Genomic DNA, 20,451 nt, shown 5'->3' on the forward strand with positions numbered 1-20,451 from the left:
TCTCCAAGTAACTACTGCAATCTACACATCCTTCTGAATCTGCTTAATGTATTCATTCCTTGGTCTCCCTCTATGATTTTTACCATCCATGCTTCCCTCCAGTACTACACTGATGATCCCTTGATGTGTCAGATCATGTCCTACCAACCGATTCCTTCTGCTAGTCAGATTGTGCCACAAATTATTCTTCTCCCCAATTCTGTTCAGTACATCCTCATTAGTTACGTGATACCCATCTAATCTTCAGAATTCTTCTGTAACACCACATTTCAAAAGCTTCTATTCTCTTCTTGTGTACACTGTTTATCGTCCATGTTTCACTTACATGCATGGCTACACTCCATATAAATACTTTCAGAAAAGACTACCTGACACTTAAATCTATTCTCAGTGTTAACAAATTTCTCCTATTCAGAAACACTTTCCTTGCCATCATAGCCAGTTTACATTTTATATCCTCTCTACTTCAACAATCATCAGTTATTTTACTCCCCAATTAGCAAAACTCATCTATTACTTCAAGTGTCTCATTTCCTAATATAATTCCCTCATCATCGTCTGATTTAATTCGACTACATTTAATTAGCCTCATTTTGCTTTTGTTAATGTTCCTCTTATATCCACCTTTCAAGACACTGTCCATTCCGTTCAATTCTTCTTGTCTGACAGAATTACAATGTCATCGGCGAACCTAAATTTTTTTATTTCTTCTCCATGGATTTTAATTCCTACTCCAAATTTTCCTTTCTTTCCTGCACTACTTATTCGATATACAGATTGTATAACGTCAGGGATAGGCTACAGCCGTGTCCCACTCCCTTCTCAATCGCTACTTCCCTTTCTTGCCCTTCAACTCTTGTAACTGCCATCTGGTTTCTGTACAAATTGTAAACAGCCTTTCGCTTCCTGTATTTGACGCCTACCACCTTCAGAATTTGGAAGAGAGTATTCCAGTCAACATTGTCAAGAGCTTTCTGTAAGGCTGCAAATGCTAGAAACATAGGTTTGTCTTTCCTTAATCTATCTTCTAAGATAAGTCATAGGGTCAGTATTGCTTCACGTGTTTCAGCATTTATACAGAATCCAAACTGGTCTTCCCCGAGGCCAGCTTCTACCAGTTTTTGCAGTCATCTGTAAATAATTTGTGTTAGTATTTTGCATGCGTGGCTTATTAAACTGTTAGTTCTGTAATTTTCACACCTGTCAACACCTGATTTCTTTGGTTTGGGATTCTCATATTCTTCTTGAAGTCTGAGGGTATTTCACCTGTTTCATATACCTTGCTCACCAGGTGGTAAAGTTCTGTCAGGGCTGGCTCTCCCAATGCTATCAGTAGTTCTAATGGAATATTTTCTACTCCTGGGGCCTTGTTTCGACTTAGGTCTTTCTGTGCTCTGACGAACTCTTCACGCAGTATCATATCTCCCATTTCATCTTCATCTATGTCTGTTTCCATTTCCATAATATTGCCCTCAAGTACATTGCCCTTGTATATAGACCCTCCTTATACTCCTTCCTCCTTTCTGCTTTCCCTTCTTTGCTTAGAACTGGTTTTCCATCTGAGCTCTTGAAATTCATACAAGTGGCTCCCTTTTCTCCAAAGGTCTCTCTAATTTTCCTGTAGGGAGTATCGGTCTTACCCCTAGTGATACATGCCTCTACATCCTTACATTTGTCCTCTAGCCATTGCTGCTTAGCCATTTTGCACTTCATGTCCATCTCATTTTTGAGACATTTGTATTCCTTTTTGCCTGTTTCATTTACTGCATTTTTATATTTTCTCATTTCATCAATTAAATTCAATATCTCTTCCGTTACCCAAAGATTTCTACTAGCCCTTGTCTTTTTACCTACTTGATCCTCTGCTGCCTTAACTATTTCATCTCCCAAAGCTACCCATTCTTCTTCTACTGTATTTCTTTCCCCCTTTCTTGTCAATAGTTCCCTATTGCTCTCTCTGGAACTCTCTAGAACCTCTGGTTCTTTCAGTTCATCCAAGTCCCACATACTTAAATTCACATCTTTTTGCAGTTTCTTCCATTTTAATCTACAGTTCATAACCAATCAGTTGTAGTCAGTCCACATCTGCCCCTGGAAATGTCTTACAATTTAAAACCTTGTTCTTAAATATCTGTCTTTCCATTATATAATCTATCTGAAACATTCCAGTGTCTTTAGGCCTCTTCCACATATACAACCTTCTTTCATGATTCTTAAACCAAATGTTAGCTGTGATTAAGTTACGCTCTGTGCAAAATTCTACCAGATGCCTTCCTCTTTCATTCCTGACCCCCAGTCCATATTCATCTACTACTTTTCCTTTTCTTCCTTTTCCTACAGTTGAGTTCCAGTCCCCCATGAAAATTTTCATCTCCCTTCACTATCTGAATAATTTCTTTTATCGCATCTTACATTTCTTCAATGTGGTGCTAGTTGGCATATAAACTTGTACTACTGCGGTAGGTATGGGCCTCGTGTCTATCTTGGCTACAATAATGCATTCACTATGCTGTTCATAGCATCTTATCCATGTTCCTATGTTTTTATTCATTATTAAACCTACTCCTGCATTACCATTATTTGATTTTGTATTTATAAACCTGTATTCACCTGACCACAAGTTCTGTTCCTCCTGCCACCGAACTTCACTAATTCCCGCTATATGTAGCTTTAACTTATCCATTTCCCTTTTCAAATTTTCTAACCTATCTACCCAATTAAGGGATCTGACATTCCATGCTCCGATCCATAGAACGCCAGTTTTCTTTCTCCTGATAATGATGTCCTCCCGAGTAGTTGCCGCCTGGAGATCCGAATGGGGCACTATTTTACCTCCGGAATATTTTACTCAAGAGGACACCATCATCATTTAACCGTACAGTAAAGGTGCAGGCCTTCAGGAAAAATTACGGCTTTAGGCTTCTCCTTGCTTTCAGCTGTTCACAGTACCAGCACAAGAAGGCCGTTTGGGTTGATGTTACAAGGCCAGATCAGTCAATCATCCAGACATCCCTGCAATGAAAAGGCTGCTGCCCCTCTTCAGGTTTCTCTGGCCTCTCAACGGATACCCCTCTGTTGTGGTTGCACCTATGGTAGGGCTATCTGTATTGCTGAGGCATGCAAGCCTCCCCACCAACAGTGAGGTCCATGGTTCGTGGGGGGAGACACTAGCTATGAATTTTAGTTTAGCTGTCAGTTTCTTGAAACTGATACAAATTGAAGTGATGGGGAGAGGGAGAGGGGGGGGGGGGGGGGGGAGAGAGAGAGATTGCATTGTTCATGCATGATTTTTGTTGTATTGATTCTTTTTAAGGGAACAGATATTAAACTATTGTTTTTTGTGCTTGGCTTGTGAAGTCTTAAATACCCAAAATTCAGTTTCAGCTGAATTATAACTAGGCATTCATGTAGCATTACACCATAATGCATTCTATATTATAGTTATAAATATCATCATCAAGTAACCATTGCACTCTAGAATATTTTATCAGGAGAAGAAAATAGTTTTGTTTGTTAGTCAATCAAATACAGATTACAGATAATGTAATCCCTCTCGTATTCATGAAGTATATGCCGTATTGGTAACTTATGACAGGCTAAAACTGTGTGGTGGGGCATGAATATGGACATTTGCTGCATATGGCACAGGCTGGAGTATGGACAGGGGGGAGTTGTGGGTGCTTAAGAGGTGATGGAAAGAAATTAAACTAAACAAAAAAGTGTGGCCGGCCAGGGTGGCCGAGCAGTTCTAGGCACTACAGTCTGGAACTGTGCAACCACTACGGTCGCAGGTTCGAATCCTGTCTCGGGCATGGATGTGTGTGATGTCGTTAGGTTAGTTAAGTTTAAGTAGTTCTAAGTTCTAGGGGACTGATGACCTCAGAAGTTAAGTCCCATAGTGCTCAGAGCCATTTGAACAAAAAAGTGTGTGTTTATTGCAATGATACAATTAACATTCACACTCTTCAGGAAACATAGAATTATACCAAGAGCATCTAAAAGCAATGGGGTGGTTAGCAAGACAGTTATTTGAACTGGTTACAGACTAAAATCTTACGGAACAATGAAGGAAATGATAAAAAGCTTTAAACTTGTAGGGTCCTATTGCCCATGTTGAAACTGACAACCATGTTTGTATGCTGCTTCTCATGGGTAGTAATGTTACAATTTAGACACCCCCTCCTATACACTTTGTGGTACAATTCAGATCTTCATCGTGTCATTGACGCCTCTCTACTCCATCAAAATTTCACATAATATCTCTCACACCCAAAACCTTCAGATACTCAGATGTGCACCAAACATTGTGTGTTAATAGAGTATAAACCAAAACACTGATTTAGTTCGTGCTATGTGTTGTCATCCAGTAAAGATGTGTAAACGATAATTAAAAGTAACACCAGAACCACGAAGTGTAGGCAAACCGTATCTGTGAGGTCAAAATGTGAAGATCTCGGATAGATGAGTTGGTAGAGCGTCAGATCATTGTACTAAAGGTCACGAGTTCGAAACCTAATGATGGTGATTTTTTTTTTTTCTTTTTTTCTTCAGATTATGCCTGAAATTGTTAAATGGGATACCATTTTTCATTTTTCTGGCATGTGAAAGGATGTTTCAGAGTTTGTAACAATGTTCTTTTGGCAGTCTGCTTTCACTTCATTAGTTGAAAGTAGCAAACCTATACAGTACATTTGTATAGATAGGTGTGGTGTTACCTATGCAAATGTACGCTATAGGTTTGCTACTATCAACTAACAAGGATAAGGCAGACTGCCAAAAGAACATTGCTACAAACTTTGAAACATCCTTTTACACAACAGAAAAATGTTCTTCCATGTAACAATTTTACATGTAATCTGTTCAAAAAAATTCACCAGCAGTGGGCTTCAAGCTTAGGACCTTTAGGAAGACAATCTGACTTTGTACCAACTCACCTACCAGAGATCTGCACACTCAGAGCTCATAGATACGGTTTGGCTATACTCCGCAGTTCAGATGTTACTTTTAATAGCTGTTTACGCATCTTCTACTGGATGACAGCAAACAGCACAAACTAAATCAGTGTTTTGGTTGATACTTTATTGGCACACAACGTTTGGAACCGATCTGAGTGTTTGAATCTGGAGGTTTGGGTGTCAGCTCTAATTTCTTTCACAAACAATAAGCCTGAAGTTATGTTAAACATAGACTCTTCTTCTGATCTCCCTTCTTCACATGAGGCCTCACAGTCATAAAGTGCAGCACTACATCAGTTCCACCAAGGATATCAGTCACATAGCGTCATTAAGTTTGGAACGGAAGCAAGAGAAACAGTGACATAGCTGAAGCTTTGAATCGGTTCATGAGGCATTCTCAGATGGCTTATTCAGATGGAAATTGACAGTAAAATACAGTGTATGTGTTCCAGCCCCCGTCTGGCACACAGTTTTAACCAGCTACAGGTGTTTATTTACATTTAAGTATATTTTAATGACAGTAGAAATGACAGCTCGTGAGAGTATAGTGGTTTTGTACAGAGTATTCAGTTGAATTTGTGAAGCTTATCCAAGATCATTGGTGTTCTGATAAAAAATAAGACTGTGAAAGAAGCAAATTCTGTACAGTAGTTCATGATAAATACTAAAGATAATGCTGTGCCAGAACATCTCTCAGTTAAAAAATCATTGATTACAATATTAATTATTTGTCGAAGTCCTCATGAGGAGTTGCTTTTAAATATAGTCATTACATCAAGGCCCTGTTCCTGTTGGAAATTTTTAAAGGACATTGTACACTGTGTGTGATAGAATGTTGCTGAACTAATTTTGTTTTGTTTTTGTTTGACAATATTTCAGAGATGCAGTTCACCACCATTGAGTGAAGTTCTGTCAGATCTACGAGCACAACTTGTGCAGTTTGCTGCATTAGTCTTGCAGGGCTCTTTAGACAACTGGCCTGAGGAGAGGCCCACAAGTGCCACCTCTGGGTCAGTGGGAGGTCTGGGAGTGTCAGAATCCCTTCTTTTGTCACCTATACTCTCACAGACACTGCCTCGAGGATTCCTGCCTGAACTTGTATCCCGAACTTATACATCACCAGGCCCAGGAGATGCCTTCTCAAAGGTAGGCTGTGTCAGTATTGTACTACTTTGTGTTTACTTGCGCAGTAGTAAGTCCTTCAGTTAACTGTTCTTCTGTCTTACTGTGTAGGGACCATGACCTTTTCTCCCATTATTCCAAGTCACAAGGTAAATAGACACTTGAATAAGTGACATAATTTATTAACATTGTTGAAATAGTGATTCTTATATTATTTGTTGGTTAGTGATTTGTTGCATGAAATTAAAAGAAAAAAAAAACTATTACTTCTTCCTTTCCACTCTTCCAAGTTTGATAACTAAAAATGAGTGAGGTGAATGTAATAAGGCTGATAGTAAACATTAGTGTTGCAGAATACACTGATAGCTTTACTTAATCAGTTTATTATGTTCATAATCTTGTTAGATGTCAGAAATTGTGTTTGAATGTTGCATTTTATTAATGTTTCCTGCATTTGTAATACAATGTTAAACCATATATGCTTCATGTGTCAGGTTTTGAATATATGTCGTGACTTCAGAAAGTGCTGACAGCACTCAATAGGGTGAGTGGTCATGGTGACAAGCCAGTGGCAGGTCTGCAGCACTGTGGCACCATGTCCCACAAGGAGACTCAGTGCAGGCAGCAGCTGGCTCAACACAGTCTCAAACTCATGGCTGCATCTGGCAGTGCCCATTCGCTTCATCATCTGGCATAGAGCTGGTGTCTTGATGGTGCTGCTGGACATCAAATGAATCTGCTTCAAAATTTCATATCTGTTTCTACATCAAAGATGTGGCACCTTTGTTGCATTGCTATCCAGTTCTTGGTCAGGTAGCTCACATCCAGGGTGTTGTCATGCTCTCATGACATTTCCCTACCCGCATTGGTTCTTACTGCTAAGCGGTGCAAGTTCCCACTTAATATGGCTAGCTCATCCCATAAACCTTCTGCTTATGTGTTATTCTAATTCACAGGTTGCCACACTGCACTTATTGGTACATAGTTGCTACTGCAACATTTCATGGCTGCTTTCTTACAATATCTTACTGATGTCACTAAAAACTGAGTAGCGAGACTACACTGCCCATCTTCACAGGGAAGACCCGGCCCCTCAGGTCTTGATCAGGACTGGTTTTCCACCATGACTACTTCCACCTTTGAGCAATATAATAAGTGCACACCAATAGACTGGCAATTCTTAACACTATACACTTACTACACTAAACTTTAGGACTGTGTTCCATCTTCCTCAAACCGTACAAATTTATTCTCCATCTCTCTCTTGGGGGATCCAGTCCACTAGAACCTGGACTACCCATGGATCAGGTTCCTCAATGGCTCTTAATCTCAGGCAAATAAAATCCATGCAGAGCAAAATCAGAGTCACAATGACACTATGAATCGTGACACTCAAGGTCACGTTTAATCAATGTATACTAGCTCAGTACTGTTCCATGTACTGCATTAGTTGCTTTGCAGTGATCCACCCCTCATGGGCGGATATCGTCCGTCTTACTGAATGGAATAAACTTGGTTCCCAGGTTTTGTTTAGGAAGTTAATGTTTTGTTTAGGCAACATCTCTAAGGGCTTGTCCAGCCAATATAGCTTGGCTGTATTACATTTAAAAGAGTAACTCCCATTGTTGTAGCCAGGAAATGAAATGTTGGTGCTGTAATATCACACATGGTTCCGTTAACTAACAACCAACGGCCTCTTAAATCAAAGCACTTGCTCCCATGAGCTTACCTTTTTCTTAGCAACTTGCAACCACTATTATGTCGTACACTCCATACACCTGATGTAATATTGCTTTCTGGAAGTATGGCTAAGTCGGGCCAAGTCGCATAAGAGGAGCAACAAAATGCGCTTTTCCGGTACCGGGAATCGAACCCGGGCCTCCTGGGTGAGAGCCAGGTATCCTAGCCACTAGACCACACCGGACAATGGCACAAGGGCTCCTCCAGCGAACACAGCAAACTATACGCACGCTACTTAACGACAGCTGTAAAAATAGACGCTCCCACTTTGTATACTTCCATACTTTCTTTCAGCATGGCGCATGTGCTTTCACCCATGTGGATTTTGCAGGTAGGACATATGATGACCATCCCACTTTGGCATTGCTATAATTTCACAGGGTGTATACGACCTGGGACAACCGGGAGATCTGGGAAAAACCCGGGAATTTTTTCATCTGGGAAAAACCTGGGAATTTTTCATTGTTTTGGTTTTCAGTTAAATTTTTGTGATTTTGACTGGTAAGAACCAATACTCTAACAAAGGATATTACTGTATCCCACTACTGCAGAATAATGCTGCAGCAACAAAACATGAACGAGAGAAAAAAATGAAAATAAAACTTAAGTTGCAAAGGAAATGGGCCATATACAACAACAAAACAGTTCTCATACAAGCGTCTGCCAACAGCAATGTGTGTCAAAGGCTTTAGGAAGTCTATGCAATTCTTTATAACAAATTGCCTCCGATGAGTGTGACGTGACAGCTTTAAATTAGATTCGTTTGAGCTGTTGCGGGCGGGCTCTTGAACATGCGCAGTTGAGTCGCACATGAGTAATACGTTCTCTCGTGTCTGGTTACAGAAGTGTGGTTGGGCGCCACTACTTAATATTGCCCCAGTTCGGAAATACAGTAAATCTGGGGCTGACGCACAGAGCAGTCTGAGTTGAGGTGGGAAGTCTCCACGTGACCTGTGTTTACTTTCAGTGATTTTGTTGTTTCCTCTTTGTTTATTGCTCTCACGTTAAATGATAACAAAACTGATTTTTGTGGCCGGCAGCTATCAAATCAATTAAAATATGTTTGCATAATTACGGAAGGCTAAAATGTGTCATTAGTTTCAGATTTTATCTCCACCTTTCTGACAGTCAAGCATTAATCGCCTTACAGAACAATGAAGTTATTTTTGCCGGTTTGCTAAAGAGATTTGGCTGAAAATTAATCTTTTCTGCTGAGGCAGTCAATTTATTTCAAACGAAGTGTTTAATTTCACACTATTGGCTAGTTTCAACTGTTCGCTGCATTTCAAGTGCACGTATGGCATTATGCCATAATAAAAAACCAGGCATTAGATAATACAGTACTGGTGCTCCAAGAGACTATACATACGAATGTGCATTTTTAGCCGAATTATGCATTTTAGTATGGTTCACGAAATTCTGACGCCCTTGAAGTATCGTCTGAAGTCTTGTTTCTTTTATGACATATTTTCTTATTTGTGTGTTCGTGCTACTGAAGAGTGATCTTGCTATTGGCTTACTACATCACGTGTCCTATGCTACCATCAGCTGGCGAGATCACGTGACATGAGCTATGACTGTCTTACAAAAGCGCATCACAATCTCGATTTCAATGTTCTGGAAAGTAACATGCGGTGTTTAGTGGAATTAAAATTTATACCTTCGTAATACGAAAATATGCATTGTACATGTTGCTGCACATCAAAGGTCTTTCAAAAAAAAATTTTTCCCTCTCTGAGTTTCGTTTTCTAAAGTGCTGAGTTCTGTTTTCTAAAGTGCCGGGAAATTCTACTTCGGTATATAAAACCACAAACATTCAAAGGATTGATGGGTTTTACTGTGCCGAGGAAGAGTTATACTGTCATTTAATATGGAAAGAACTGTGTTTTCACCTGGGATAAAGTGTATTTTTAACCGGGAAATACGGGAAAAATCACCATTACCCTCGCTGACACGTGCAACCATACACTATCCATTTTTACATCCACAATTGTGCAATGGTAGTAGGAAGACAGGTTCTGGCTGATGGGCTCTGCTACTAGTTGTTGTTATGATGATAATTATCTCTGCACCTTTCTCAGCCCCTTCAGATATTGCTCAGGTGACAATAAGACCGGACTCAGTTGCCCATGGAGTGACTGATGAACAGCATACTGCAATTCAACAACTCCAGATACTATCTTACTGAAGCCCTTTATACTTTGCATCCCTATTTCAACTGTTTCTAAATCCCAGTTGAGAGTGCTAACTGATGTCTTGGCAAAATCCATTATCTTTCCTAGTGAGCTATCGAAGCATGCGTGTGTTGTTCAGCATGCTACTTTCCAAACCCCCAGTCCATGTGGAATGCCACTCAACAGCCGCTCTGTTCCCTTCTGCCAATTTTCTTGTGGCCTCTGACACCTTGATCAGCTCACTTAACTTTGCATCCACTGTCCCAAATGTCGTTTGCATCCACTGTCCCCAACATGATCTTGAGTATCCTGCCTCCAACATCTGTCAATTCCCTTTTTATCCTTCATGACTCATGCGGCACTACTTCTACTACTTCCTGCATCTGTTCCTTTAGTTGCACATATGCCACAAACATTTTCTTGGGTTCTTCAGATACTTCCCTCAATACGCCATTACTACTTGCTAATTGCTGCAAACCTAAAAAGACCTATTCCAGCCTCCTTATCTCATTCTGTTGTTCCTATACATTGAATACCAAACTTAATAACCGTTTGTGTCTAGATAATACCACATACTGCTGCCTGGAAAACAAAACTCCTCCATCCAGGTGATTATTTTGCTGCACTCCCACTCTGCTCCAGCTGAAGAGATAAACCACTGCCAAAAAGCATTCTTCTTCCCTTACCTTTTCTGAACTGCACTCTGAGGACAGCGACTGTTGTCACCTCGCCTCTCTCCAGAAGCCTGCTATCTCTATCTGGTTTGTAGAGTACTTTGCACTCGAATTAGCTGAGGTTTAATGCCAAACTCCTCAGTCTACTGGATGGGTCCTTCAAACTCAATAACCACTTCAAAGCAGCATGATCAGTCACTACTCTAACTTTCTTCCCATACAGGTAACACCAGAATTATGTTACTGTGTACACCAGGCTAAGCATCTCTCTCTTTGTGGTAGAATATTTCTTCTCAAGTTCATTCAATTATCTCGAAGCAAAAGCAATAGGATACTGCTCTCCATTGACCTCCTGGCTCAGAACGAACTCGAGTGCACAGTTTGACACGTCAGATGATAACACAAATTTCTTCTGAAGATCTGGAGACACTGACACTGAACTCAATGTAAGAAACACTTTAACTCGATAAATGATTTATGACACTCCTCAGATGACACAAATTTAATATCTTCCTTTACTATTTGTGCAAGCAGCCTTGGTCTATTTGCAAAACACCTCGCAAGCTTTCAATAATAATTTCCAAGACCCAGTAAAGACTGTAACTCTTTGTTCATTCCTGGTACTGGAAAAATCCTGCACTGCCTGTATCAATCTCGTATCATTCCTCACACCAACCTCACTAATTACATGACCTAAGTAATTTGTTTCTTCTAACATGAAGTGACTTTTTCAGTAATCATTGTTAGATGAGATACTTGCACCTGCTGAATGCTTTCCTCAGTCTTTGCCTATTGTGGTGTCACCGCCAGACACCACACTTGCTAGCTGGTAGCCTTTAAATCGGCCGCGGTCCATTAGTATATGTCGGACCCGCGTGTCGCCACTGTCAGTGATTGCAGACCGAGCGCCACCACACGGCAGGTCTAAAGAGACGTCCTAGCACTCGCCCCAGTTGTACAGCCGACTTTGCTAGTGAAGCTACTCTGACAAATACGCTCTCATTTGCCGAGACGATAGTTAGCATAGCCTTCAGCTACGTCATTTGCTACGACCTAGCAAGGCGCCATTACCAGTTTATATTGAGATTGTAATTATGTATCATCAAGAGTGATGTTCTCCAATTATGGATTAAAGTTAAGTATTCCAGAAGCTATGTACTATTTTTGGCTACTATAATTCCTTGTCATTTTCCAGACCTCACACCAGCCTGCGTGAACTTAAACGCGTGCCTTTTGGCTTCCTCCAAACTCCGTGAATTGGCTCCTGCCAATTCACAACACCTATGTTCCTGAAAATCTCTTGAAAAGACGATTATGTCATCTAGGTACACTAAACAGTGATGAATCTTCAGTATTTCAACACTCTATCCAACAAATGCTGGAATGTAGCTGGCACATTCTTTAAACCAAATGGCATAGATTTGTACTGTTAATTTCACCAAGTTACTGAAAATGCAATCTTTGCTCTATCCTGTGGATATTGCTGGTACCCACTCTTCAAGTCTATCATCAAGAGATACCGGCAAATGCTCCATATTATCAGTTGTTTTCATGATGTTTGGAATGTGGTAAGCATCTGTCGAATTCTTACTGTTCGAGTGGTGGTAGTCGCAGTAGAATCGATATTTCCTCAATCTGTCTGAAGACTTTTGCAGTATAATTACAATTCCTGCAATACTCTCTCCTTCTTCTATGACACTGGTCAACTGTTAATTGATAAACTCCTCCAAAATTGGCTGCAGAGACAATGGTATTCTGTACAGCCTCCAGTACACTGATGATTCATTCCCCATCAGAATCCTGTGTTGGGTTAAGGGTACTGCAGGCAAGAGCCCTTTTGGCAAGAACGAGACTTGAATCTCTAGCAACAGTTCTTCCACCTGTTTCCTCTCTGTTCCCCTTACAAGCCTCACTTTCTCACGCAATGTAATCTTAATGGAATCCTGTGCTCTTCTATAGCCCTCTGTGGAACAATATTTCTCTTCCACAGTTTCTAACATTGCCACTAATGTTTCCTTTAACAGCTTAAACCTCCTCGACACCAAAATTATCCACATTGCCTCCATCCCTTTCCTGTACGTGTACAATACTTCGTCTCACTAAACAACTTGCTGCTTCTAATACTTCACTATCCTCCAGCAGTTCCAGTATGCACAGCACATCAACTGGTAAGTAGGCATCACATTCTCTCACAGCAACATCCCAAGTACCACTCAACACACAATCAAGCATTAAGCCTTAATGTCATTGTTCACAGCTTAACTGGATTACCTTGTACAACAGATACTCCTCATGACAGATCAGCATTGATGACAGCTTCTCCAAGTCAGAATGTCCTCGCACTAAGTTCCACCTCAAATCATCAAAGATCAGTTATGACGTGATATTGATGCAGAAAGTCTAACCCTAGGATTGTCCTGGTTCCTCACTTACACGAGACACCACTTCCACACACAACATAAACTTGGTTGTCTCTAATTAAAAATACCCCGTTACCAGCCCCAGTGGCCATACATCATTATCCCTTATCCCATGCAAATTATAATGTGGTGGGTCAAATTGCTTCTTACCCACTAAATCTCTCGAGGCCACCGACACATGCGCCCTTGTGTCCTACAAAAATGTATACTTCTTATCATGTATGACACCGATTGTGGCACATTCTGCCCCCTGCATTTGTACTTACTGCTTTCTCTTCTACTGGAACACCTTTCAGCAGATCTGGGGCTCTTATATCTCACAGAGCATAAAGTCAGTAATTCAAAGGAATAGAAATGAAAAACGGCCTCACACCTGTGGCATCCTTTCTGTAGTGCTTTATCACTGTTGCAAGCATTAGCATGTTAACTGCAAGAATGCTTGATTACATTAATTACTGCTAGTCTTGAAGCACAATTTCTTCGACGGAACAACAGTCATATGGAAATTTAATCTACTTGCTCTTATGTTCGCAAACAAACTGGCCATCCAGTAAGGTTTTCTGACCAAACCATTCTATTCTGTCCTTATCCAAACTCTTGAGATCTCCTTCAGTTTCATAGCCACTTGATTGTTTCCAAGAATGAGTACTTCACCAAATTTCTCAATGACTGCAACTGCTATAAATACTGCGGCTAAGGGCCAATTTCTCCTTTCACAACGAGTTTCATCCATCATGAATGATTATAGTCATTTGATTGGTTACCTCGTGGCCATCATGTACCCTCCTCCTTCCAATCTGATTATTTTTGAGAGGTAGCTTATGAAAGCTCTCATAATAGTCTGGTGCTGGTGAAATCTAGTTCATTCTCTCTCCTATTTTGGGAAGCCATCCTGCTTCTCTTCTGTAAATTCCGTCAAAGTATCAGAAAAGTGTTTACTCTCAAGATATGCAAATGTGCTTCAGTCACAAAAAGGCTGTATTAATTTGTAGAACAGCCAACAATACTGTTTTGATGGCTGATAGAGCTGCACCTATCAGTACTCAAGTTATAAAAATCAAGTTGTGGGGGATTTCTCTGTCTCAAGCTCTTGATTTTAAAAGTTCCTCTGTGTTTGGGGTTAAGTTGTACTTGAAGCACATAGTTATCAGCCCAGTCATATAGTCCAAAGTCCTCTTTGGAACATCTTGTGTAATACCATCTGGTGTCTTGTGAATTTTAATCACTGCGGTGTATGACTGTTAGTTAAATCATTGGCAGTATTCATAGCAGCCAGAACTGGAAGGTTGATTGTAGATTTTGTTTCAGATTATTGTACTCATTTTACTTATTATAATGTCCTTTCAACTTCTTATATACAGTCATCATGCTCTCCATGAGTCCATTTCATAATAATATTGCCATTCCATATTCCTCTTACTCTTTAAATGCTTCTGTATCATAGCCAGGAATATGGAGCGTATATTTCAAAACCTTCAACAGAGAAAATAATGAGAGTCATTGTTTGTATGTCATCCACTTTATACATACAAAAAAGAAATTGCAAGAAACATTAAAATAAAATGCTAATAAATTACACCAAACTGCAACAGGTTTTTGAACAGAATTTTTCTTAAAAGAGAAACCTGTAGTTGGAAAATCATATCATGTAACTACATGTAGTTAGCCTTTCTAGCCTGTGTTTGTAATTACGTGTTCCAGACGGACATTTGGCAGTTTTTGTACTATGTGATAAAATATTGTCTCTTTCATGACACAGATATTTGGATCCATTCTTCAAGGGCTTTTCATAACAATGAAAGCCTCTTCAATAGTTGGAAATGGGCACAGGCAACCAATCCAGGCCTTGAGTGATTTATTGGAAATAAGATGTGGTCCATCTGGAAATGTGCGCCCAATATGCAGATTACTCACACAACAGGTGAGTATTTAAAATACTATAAAACAGAAGATTTATCAAATGATTCCTGGGAAAAAGTTTTCATTTAATATTGTCTGGGGTTATTTGTGCTTTTTTTATTTTATTTTTTTACTTGAATATGTTTTTTATGTTACATAATTAAATGCCAAACACACTAGCAGATCTAAATTATGAAAAGCAGGACTTGTTCAGTTAAAAAGAATTCTACTCACGATTGGCAGAAACTGTGACATGAAACATTACACATATTTTAACCAAGATAAGAGTATGTTGACATGTTACTTTTGCAAGTCTTTTCTTCTGTTGATTTGTTTCTCAGGTTTTGTGAGGAAAACGGTAGATCAGAAAACTGCATAGTCCTCTCACTATTTTATTCATAATAAGGATTCTGGCATGTTAGGAAATTTAATTTTTGAACAAAGTAATTCGAAGTGTCTATAATAATGATAGGTAATGTGTGGATTTTATGGCAGTTGGCCAGTATATGTACAAGAAATGCAGTGTAAGATCTTGATAAATCCAAAAGAACAAATTGTACATACCATAAAATTTGAAAATGACTGTCCATCAAATCAACCACTATGGGAGTCTGCACTTACCTTGTCTTCTACAGTATTATAATCAATATCTTGTTGTCAGTTGTACTGTATTGTATTGATCCTGTCATCTATAAAGCATATTATGCATAAGACAAGGAACAAGTCAGTTTATAAGTATTCATTTGTTACATATTTATATAGCACTTTTTACTTGAGTAAAAGCAGTGATGCTACACTGAAGTCCCAAAGAAACTGGTATATGTATGCATATTCAAATACAGAAATATATAAACAGGCAGAATACAGCACTGCGCTCGGCAACACCTACATAGGACAACAAGTGTCTGGTGCAGTTTTTAGATTGGTTACTGCTGATACAGTGGCATATTATCAAGATTTAAGTGAGTTTGAACATGTTGTTATACTCAGAACACGAGCAATGGGACACAGCATCTCTGAGGTAGTGATGAAGTGGGGATTTTTCTCTTACAACCATTTCACAAGTTTACTGTGAATATCAGGAATCAGGTAAAACATCAAATCTTCGACATCGCTGCAGCCAGAAAAAGGTCATGCAAGAATGGGACCAGTGATGACAGAAGAGAATCGTTCAATGTGACAGAAGTTCAGTCCTTCCTCAAATTGCTACAGATTTCAGTGCTGGACACATCAGCAAGTGTCAAGTGTGTGCACCATTCAATGAAACATCATTGAAATGGGCCTTTGGAGCCAAAGCCCCACTCATGTACCCTTGATGACTGCACAGCACAAAGCTTTACGCCTCGCCTCGGCCCCTTCAACACTGACATTGGACTGTTGATGACTGGAAACATGTTGTCTGGTCAGACATGTCTCACTTCAAATTGAATATAGTGGATGGATGTGTTTGGTTATGGAGACCACCTCATAATCCATGGAAACTGCATGTCAGCAGGGGACTGTTCAAGCTGGTGGAGGCTCTTTAATGGTGTGGAGCATGTGCAGTTGTAGTGTTAGGAGAGCCCTCATATATCTAAATATGACTGTGGCAGGTGACTTGTATGTAAGCATCCTGTCTGATCACCTGCATCCATTCATGTCCATTGTGCATTCTGACAGACTTGGGCAATTCCAGCAGGAAAATGCGACACACCACACATTCAGCATTGCTACATAGTAGCTCCAGGAAAACTCTTCTAAGTTTAAACAATTCCACTAGCCACCAAACTCCCCAGACATGAACATTATTGAGCATATGTGGGATGCCTTGCAACATTCTGTTCAGAAGAGATCTCCACTCCCTTGTACTTTTATGAATTTATGGACAGCCCTGCAGGATTCATGGTGCCAATTCCCTCCAGCACTACTTCAGACATTTGTTGAATCCATGCCATGTTGTGTTGCCAGCAGCACTTCTGCCAGCTCATGGGGGCTCTAGACGATATTAGGCAAGTGTTCATGTGTCTTTGGCTCTTCAGTGTATAAATATGACTTTAAACATTTTCCGAAGGATTTGACATCGGCAATTGTTTTTTATGTTTTCAGGAAGTCTATTAAAAGCTGGCAAAGAAATGCTTTAATTTGGGTAATATGTAAATTTTTGTTTTGTGTAGCACTGCGATCATGAGTGTCGCACTTCTTTTGCAGTCTGCAGTCCTTACCTATCACATTTATTTCAAAGAATATAAGGGTTTCCGTAATGTAGATACATGGCAAAGAAGGAATACCGGAGATGTTGAATAAAAGTTTACGAGTCTCTAGGTTTGCATCCAAACATTACTCTAATGTCCCTTTTTGCAGATTAAAAGTCCTGATACCTGCTTTAGAGTTTCCCCAGAAAGTGACTGCATATTTAAGGGGAGAATGGAAGTAGGCGTATTATGCATTTGTTACTGTTTTCTCACTACAGCAGGATTTTAGTGAGCAAAGGAGGTAACATGTCTTGCTAAATTTTACATTAAGACAGTCAATATTTTTATTCCATATTACATTGCTTTGCAGTCATAGTCCTACGTCCATCATGTTATCAACTGGTTCATTTGATGGAGACAAATGGGATAAACTTATGCTTTCTTGGAGCATTGTGGAATTCTATTGTAATAGATTTTTAACTTTTTTTTTACAAGGTGATTATTCTGTGCCCTGCACTGTTTTCTGATTGCTGTAATTCTTCCTTACTTTCCCCTGTTAGTAAAATTGTGGTATCATCTGAAAATATGACTGTTTTACGTGCATCCATGTTTAAGATTAGATCGTTTATGCACAGAAGAAACAGAAGAGGTCACATTACTGATTCTTGGATTACACCATGTTTCGGTGATTTATGGTCTGACAAATGTTCAGAGGTAGTTTTCGGGTTGACATTTCTGTACTTGATGCCCACTGCTTGCTTACAATTGCACAGAAGAAACTGAATGAGTTGCTGGATAGATTTCAAATATCATGTTTTTCAAGCTTTGACAGCGGAGTCTTATGATCCACAGAGTCAAATGCTTTCAGTAGGATTCCTGTTTCTTGTCCATGAGCCTTCATATGAAGTTGATTACACTCACAAATGGCAGTTGTTGATCTCTTATTTCTGAATATGTGTTCATTACGTAGGATACTGTTTTTATGTATAAATTCCATAAGTTCACCATACATAAATTTTTATGATATTTTTTAAATGCAAGAAGAAATTGTAGTCGGTCTGTAGTTGTTGACATTATCTCCCTCACCTTTTATGTACTGGAATATAGTGTAGGGACTGATGACTTCAGCAGCTTGGTCCCTTAGTAATTCACACATACACTGGAACAGCCTTAGATGTGTTCAGTATCTCATTTAAAGTGCTCGCCTGAAGTGAGCGGTCACATGAGTGTGGAAGTATTTCAGTTAGGTTTGGTTCGGTTCTCTCTTCTTTAAGATCATTGCAGGGATACCATCAATGCCTGCAGAGTTGGAAATTTTAAGTCCTTTTATTGCTTTTGCTACTTCATGTTGTGAGATGGAGCTGAGTACATTGACCGTCTATGTTCACTTATTTTAGATTAATTGTTTTGGGTGTTCTTATTTGAGGTTGATTTTATCATGTCAAAGTTGTTAAATATGATGGCTACTTTTAAGGGGTTTGTTACTTTTTGAGTTTCTTGTAATAGAGTGATATTTCTGCATGATGCTCTGTTGTCAACAGATTCTTTTTTTTTATAACACTCCACATAGCATTTGCTTTATTAGCTAAATTATAAATAAATTCATCATTGTGCATTATTTTTGCTGCAGTTATTACTTTTCTGTGTATTTTTATAATATACATGTAATTCAGGTGAAAAATTTTCCGTGTTAAATATTATTCAAAGTAGTCTCTTTTACAGTTTTTTGTGGAAGTGCAGTTTGAAAGAAATGGGTTAGTGTGTCAATGAAGGTGTTGAAATTCCATGATGGAATAATGAAAATATTATGAAAAGGATAGTTGCTACTCACCATATAGCTGAGATGCTGAGTCGCAGACAGGCACAACAAAATGACTGTCAGCAAGTAAGCTTTCGGTCAAAAAGGCTTTGAGTCAGAATAGACTACACACACACACACACACACACGCATGCACACATGCACACCATCACAGTCTCTGGCTGTGTGTGTGTGTATGTATGTGTGTGTGTGTGTGTGTGTGTGTGTGTGTGTGTGTGTGTGTGTGTATTTCCAGTGAGGGCGTTTCTGGCCGAAAGCTTATTTGTTGACAGGCTTTTTGTTGTACCTGTCTGTAACTCATTATCTCTGCTGTATTGTGGGCAACAACTATCTTTTTCATAATGTTAATTTTCATTTTATCATTAATTTTGTAAACTAGTGACCATTTTTCTTTGTTTAGCAAGCTGTTGAAATATTTCATGTTCTCCTGCCTATAGCTTCTATGTGTGATTGCTAAGGACGTTAACAATACTGCCTTTCATTTTCAAGCTTCATTTTTAATGAAGCACTGTGTAAACTCCCCTTGACTAGCAACTGATCTAAAGGTATTTCACAAGTGTCTGTTATACAGGCAGCTGCATTTCCTTCAGCCATTAAACTGTAAGTTGTAACAAGCTACTAAAGGGCCTCTCTGCTTCTACTGTTTTGAGGAAATCAATGTTTATGTCACCACAGATTATCAAATCACAATCCATTTTATTTAAACACTGGAAACTCCAGGTAGAAATATCAACGATGTAGGAAAAGATGGGTTACTACTTACCGTGAAGAAGACACGTTAAGTTGCAGACAGGTGCTATTAAGAGACTTACACAAAGCTGTCAGCCACACCCTTCATGAGCAAAAGCGAAACAGAGAAACGCACACCATTCTTACACCCGAAAAAGCACACGTCTCACTCACACATGACCACCAACTCCGGCAGTCCAGACCAGCTTACTTTGTTTAGCAATGACTCTAATTTATTTAAGAAAAGTTCAAAATTTCCAGCTTGTGATCAGTAAACAGTATGAATAACGAGGTTGACCTTAATAATTTTTATAGCTGCAATTTCATGATGCTTTTGATATTCTTTCCACTTATGGCAAGCAGGATCTATATTTTTTCTGTACATTGCTACTGCACTTTAGTAGGAGGACAAAGTGAATTCATTTATTTTTGTATGTTGAATTAATTCGGGGTTAAGCCAGTGCTAGGAAATGAATAATACTGAGGTATCCTTTAGTCCACCTGTAATCAATCTCATTAAGCAAGGATTGTACATTTTCATGAAAAATTTTTAGATTGAGTTTATTTATGATTGATAGTTCAAGATCCCATTTTTTTCAAGTGGAAGCAGTGATGTTAATGAACCCTCAGAAATTTAAATACTAATACTATCTTCAAATATGCATTGCTGAACAACTGAAGAAATCATTAAAAGAGAATGGCATTTATACAACAAATCACCAACAACAGTGCAAACTAGCAATAATGT

General features: G+C 39.2%; 1 protein-coding gene and 1 non-coding gene across 2 annotated transcripts in view; one reads left to right on the top strand and one right to left on the bottom strand.

The window, feature by feature from the left end:
• Window positions 1-20,451, top strand: part of LOC126161816 (ubiquitin conjugation factor E4 B) — a 288,976-nt gene that overhangs the window by 67,695 nt on the left and 200,830 nt on the right. Inside the window, exons 7-8 of the mRNA XM_049917917.1 lie at window positions 5,835-6,101; window positions 14,845-15,006. Of these exons, the coding sequence (XP_049773874.1) occupies window positions 5,835-6,101; window positions 14,845-15,006 (429 nt within the window). The remainder of the gene's footprint in view (window positions 1-5,834; window positions 6,102-14,844; window positions 15,007-20,451) is intronic.
• On the bottom strand, window positions 7,930-8,001 carry Trnae-cuc (transfer RNA glutamic acid (anticodon CUC)). The gene has a single exon. It is a non-coding gene; the product is annotated as a tRNA-Glu (tRNA).

This window comes from Schistocerca cancellata, chromosome 2 (genome assembly GCF_023864275.1).
Source record: "Schistocerca cancellata isolate TAMUIC-IGC-003103 chromosome 2, iqSchCanc2.1, whole genome shotgun sequence".
NCBI classification, from domain to species: domain Eukaryota; kingdom Metazoa; phylum Arthropoda; class Insecta; order Orthoptera; family Acrididae; genus Schistocerca; species Schistocerca cancellata.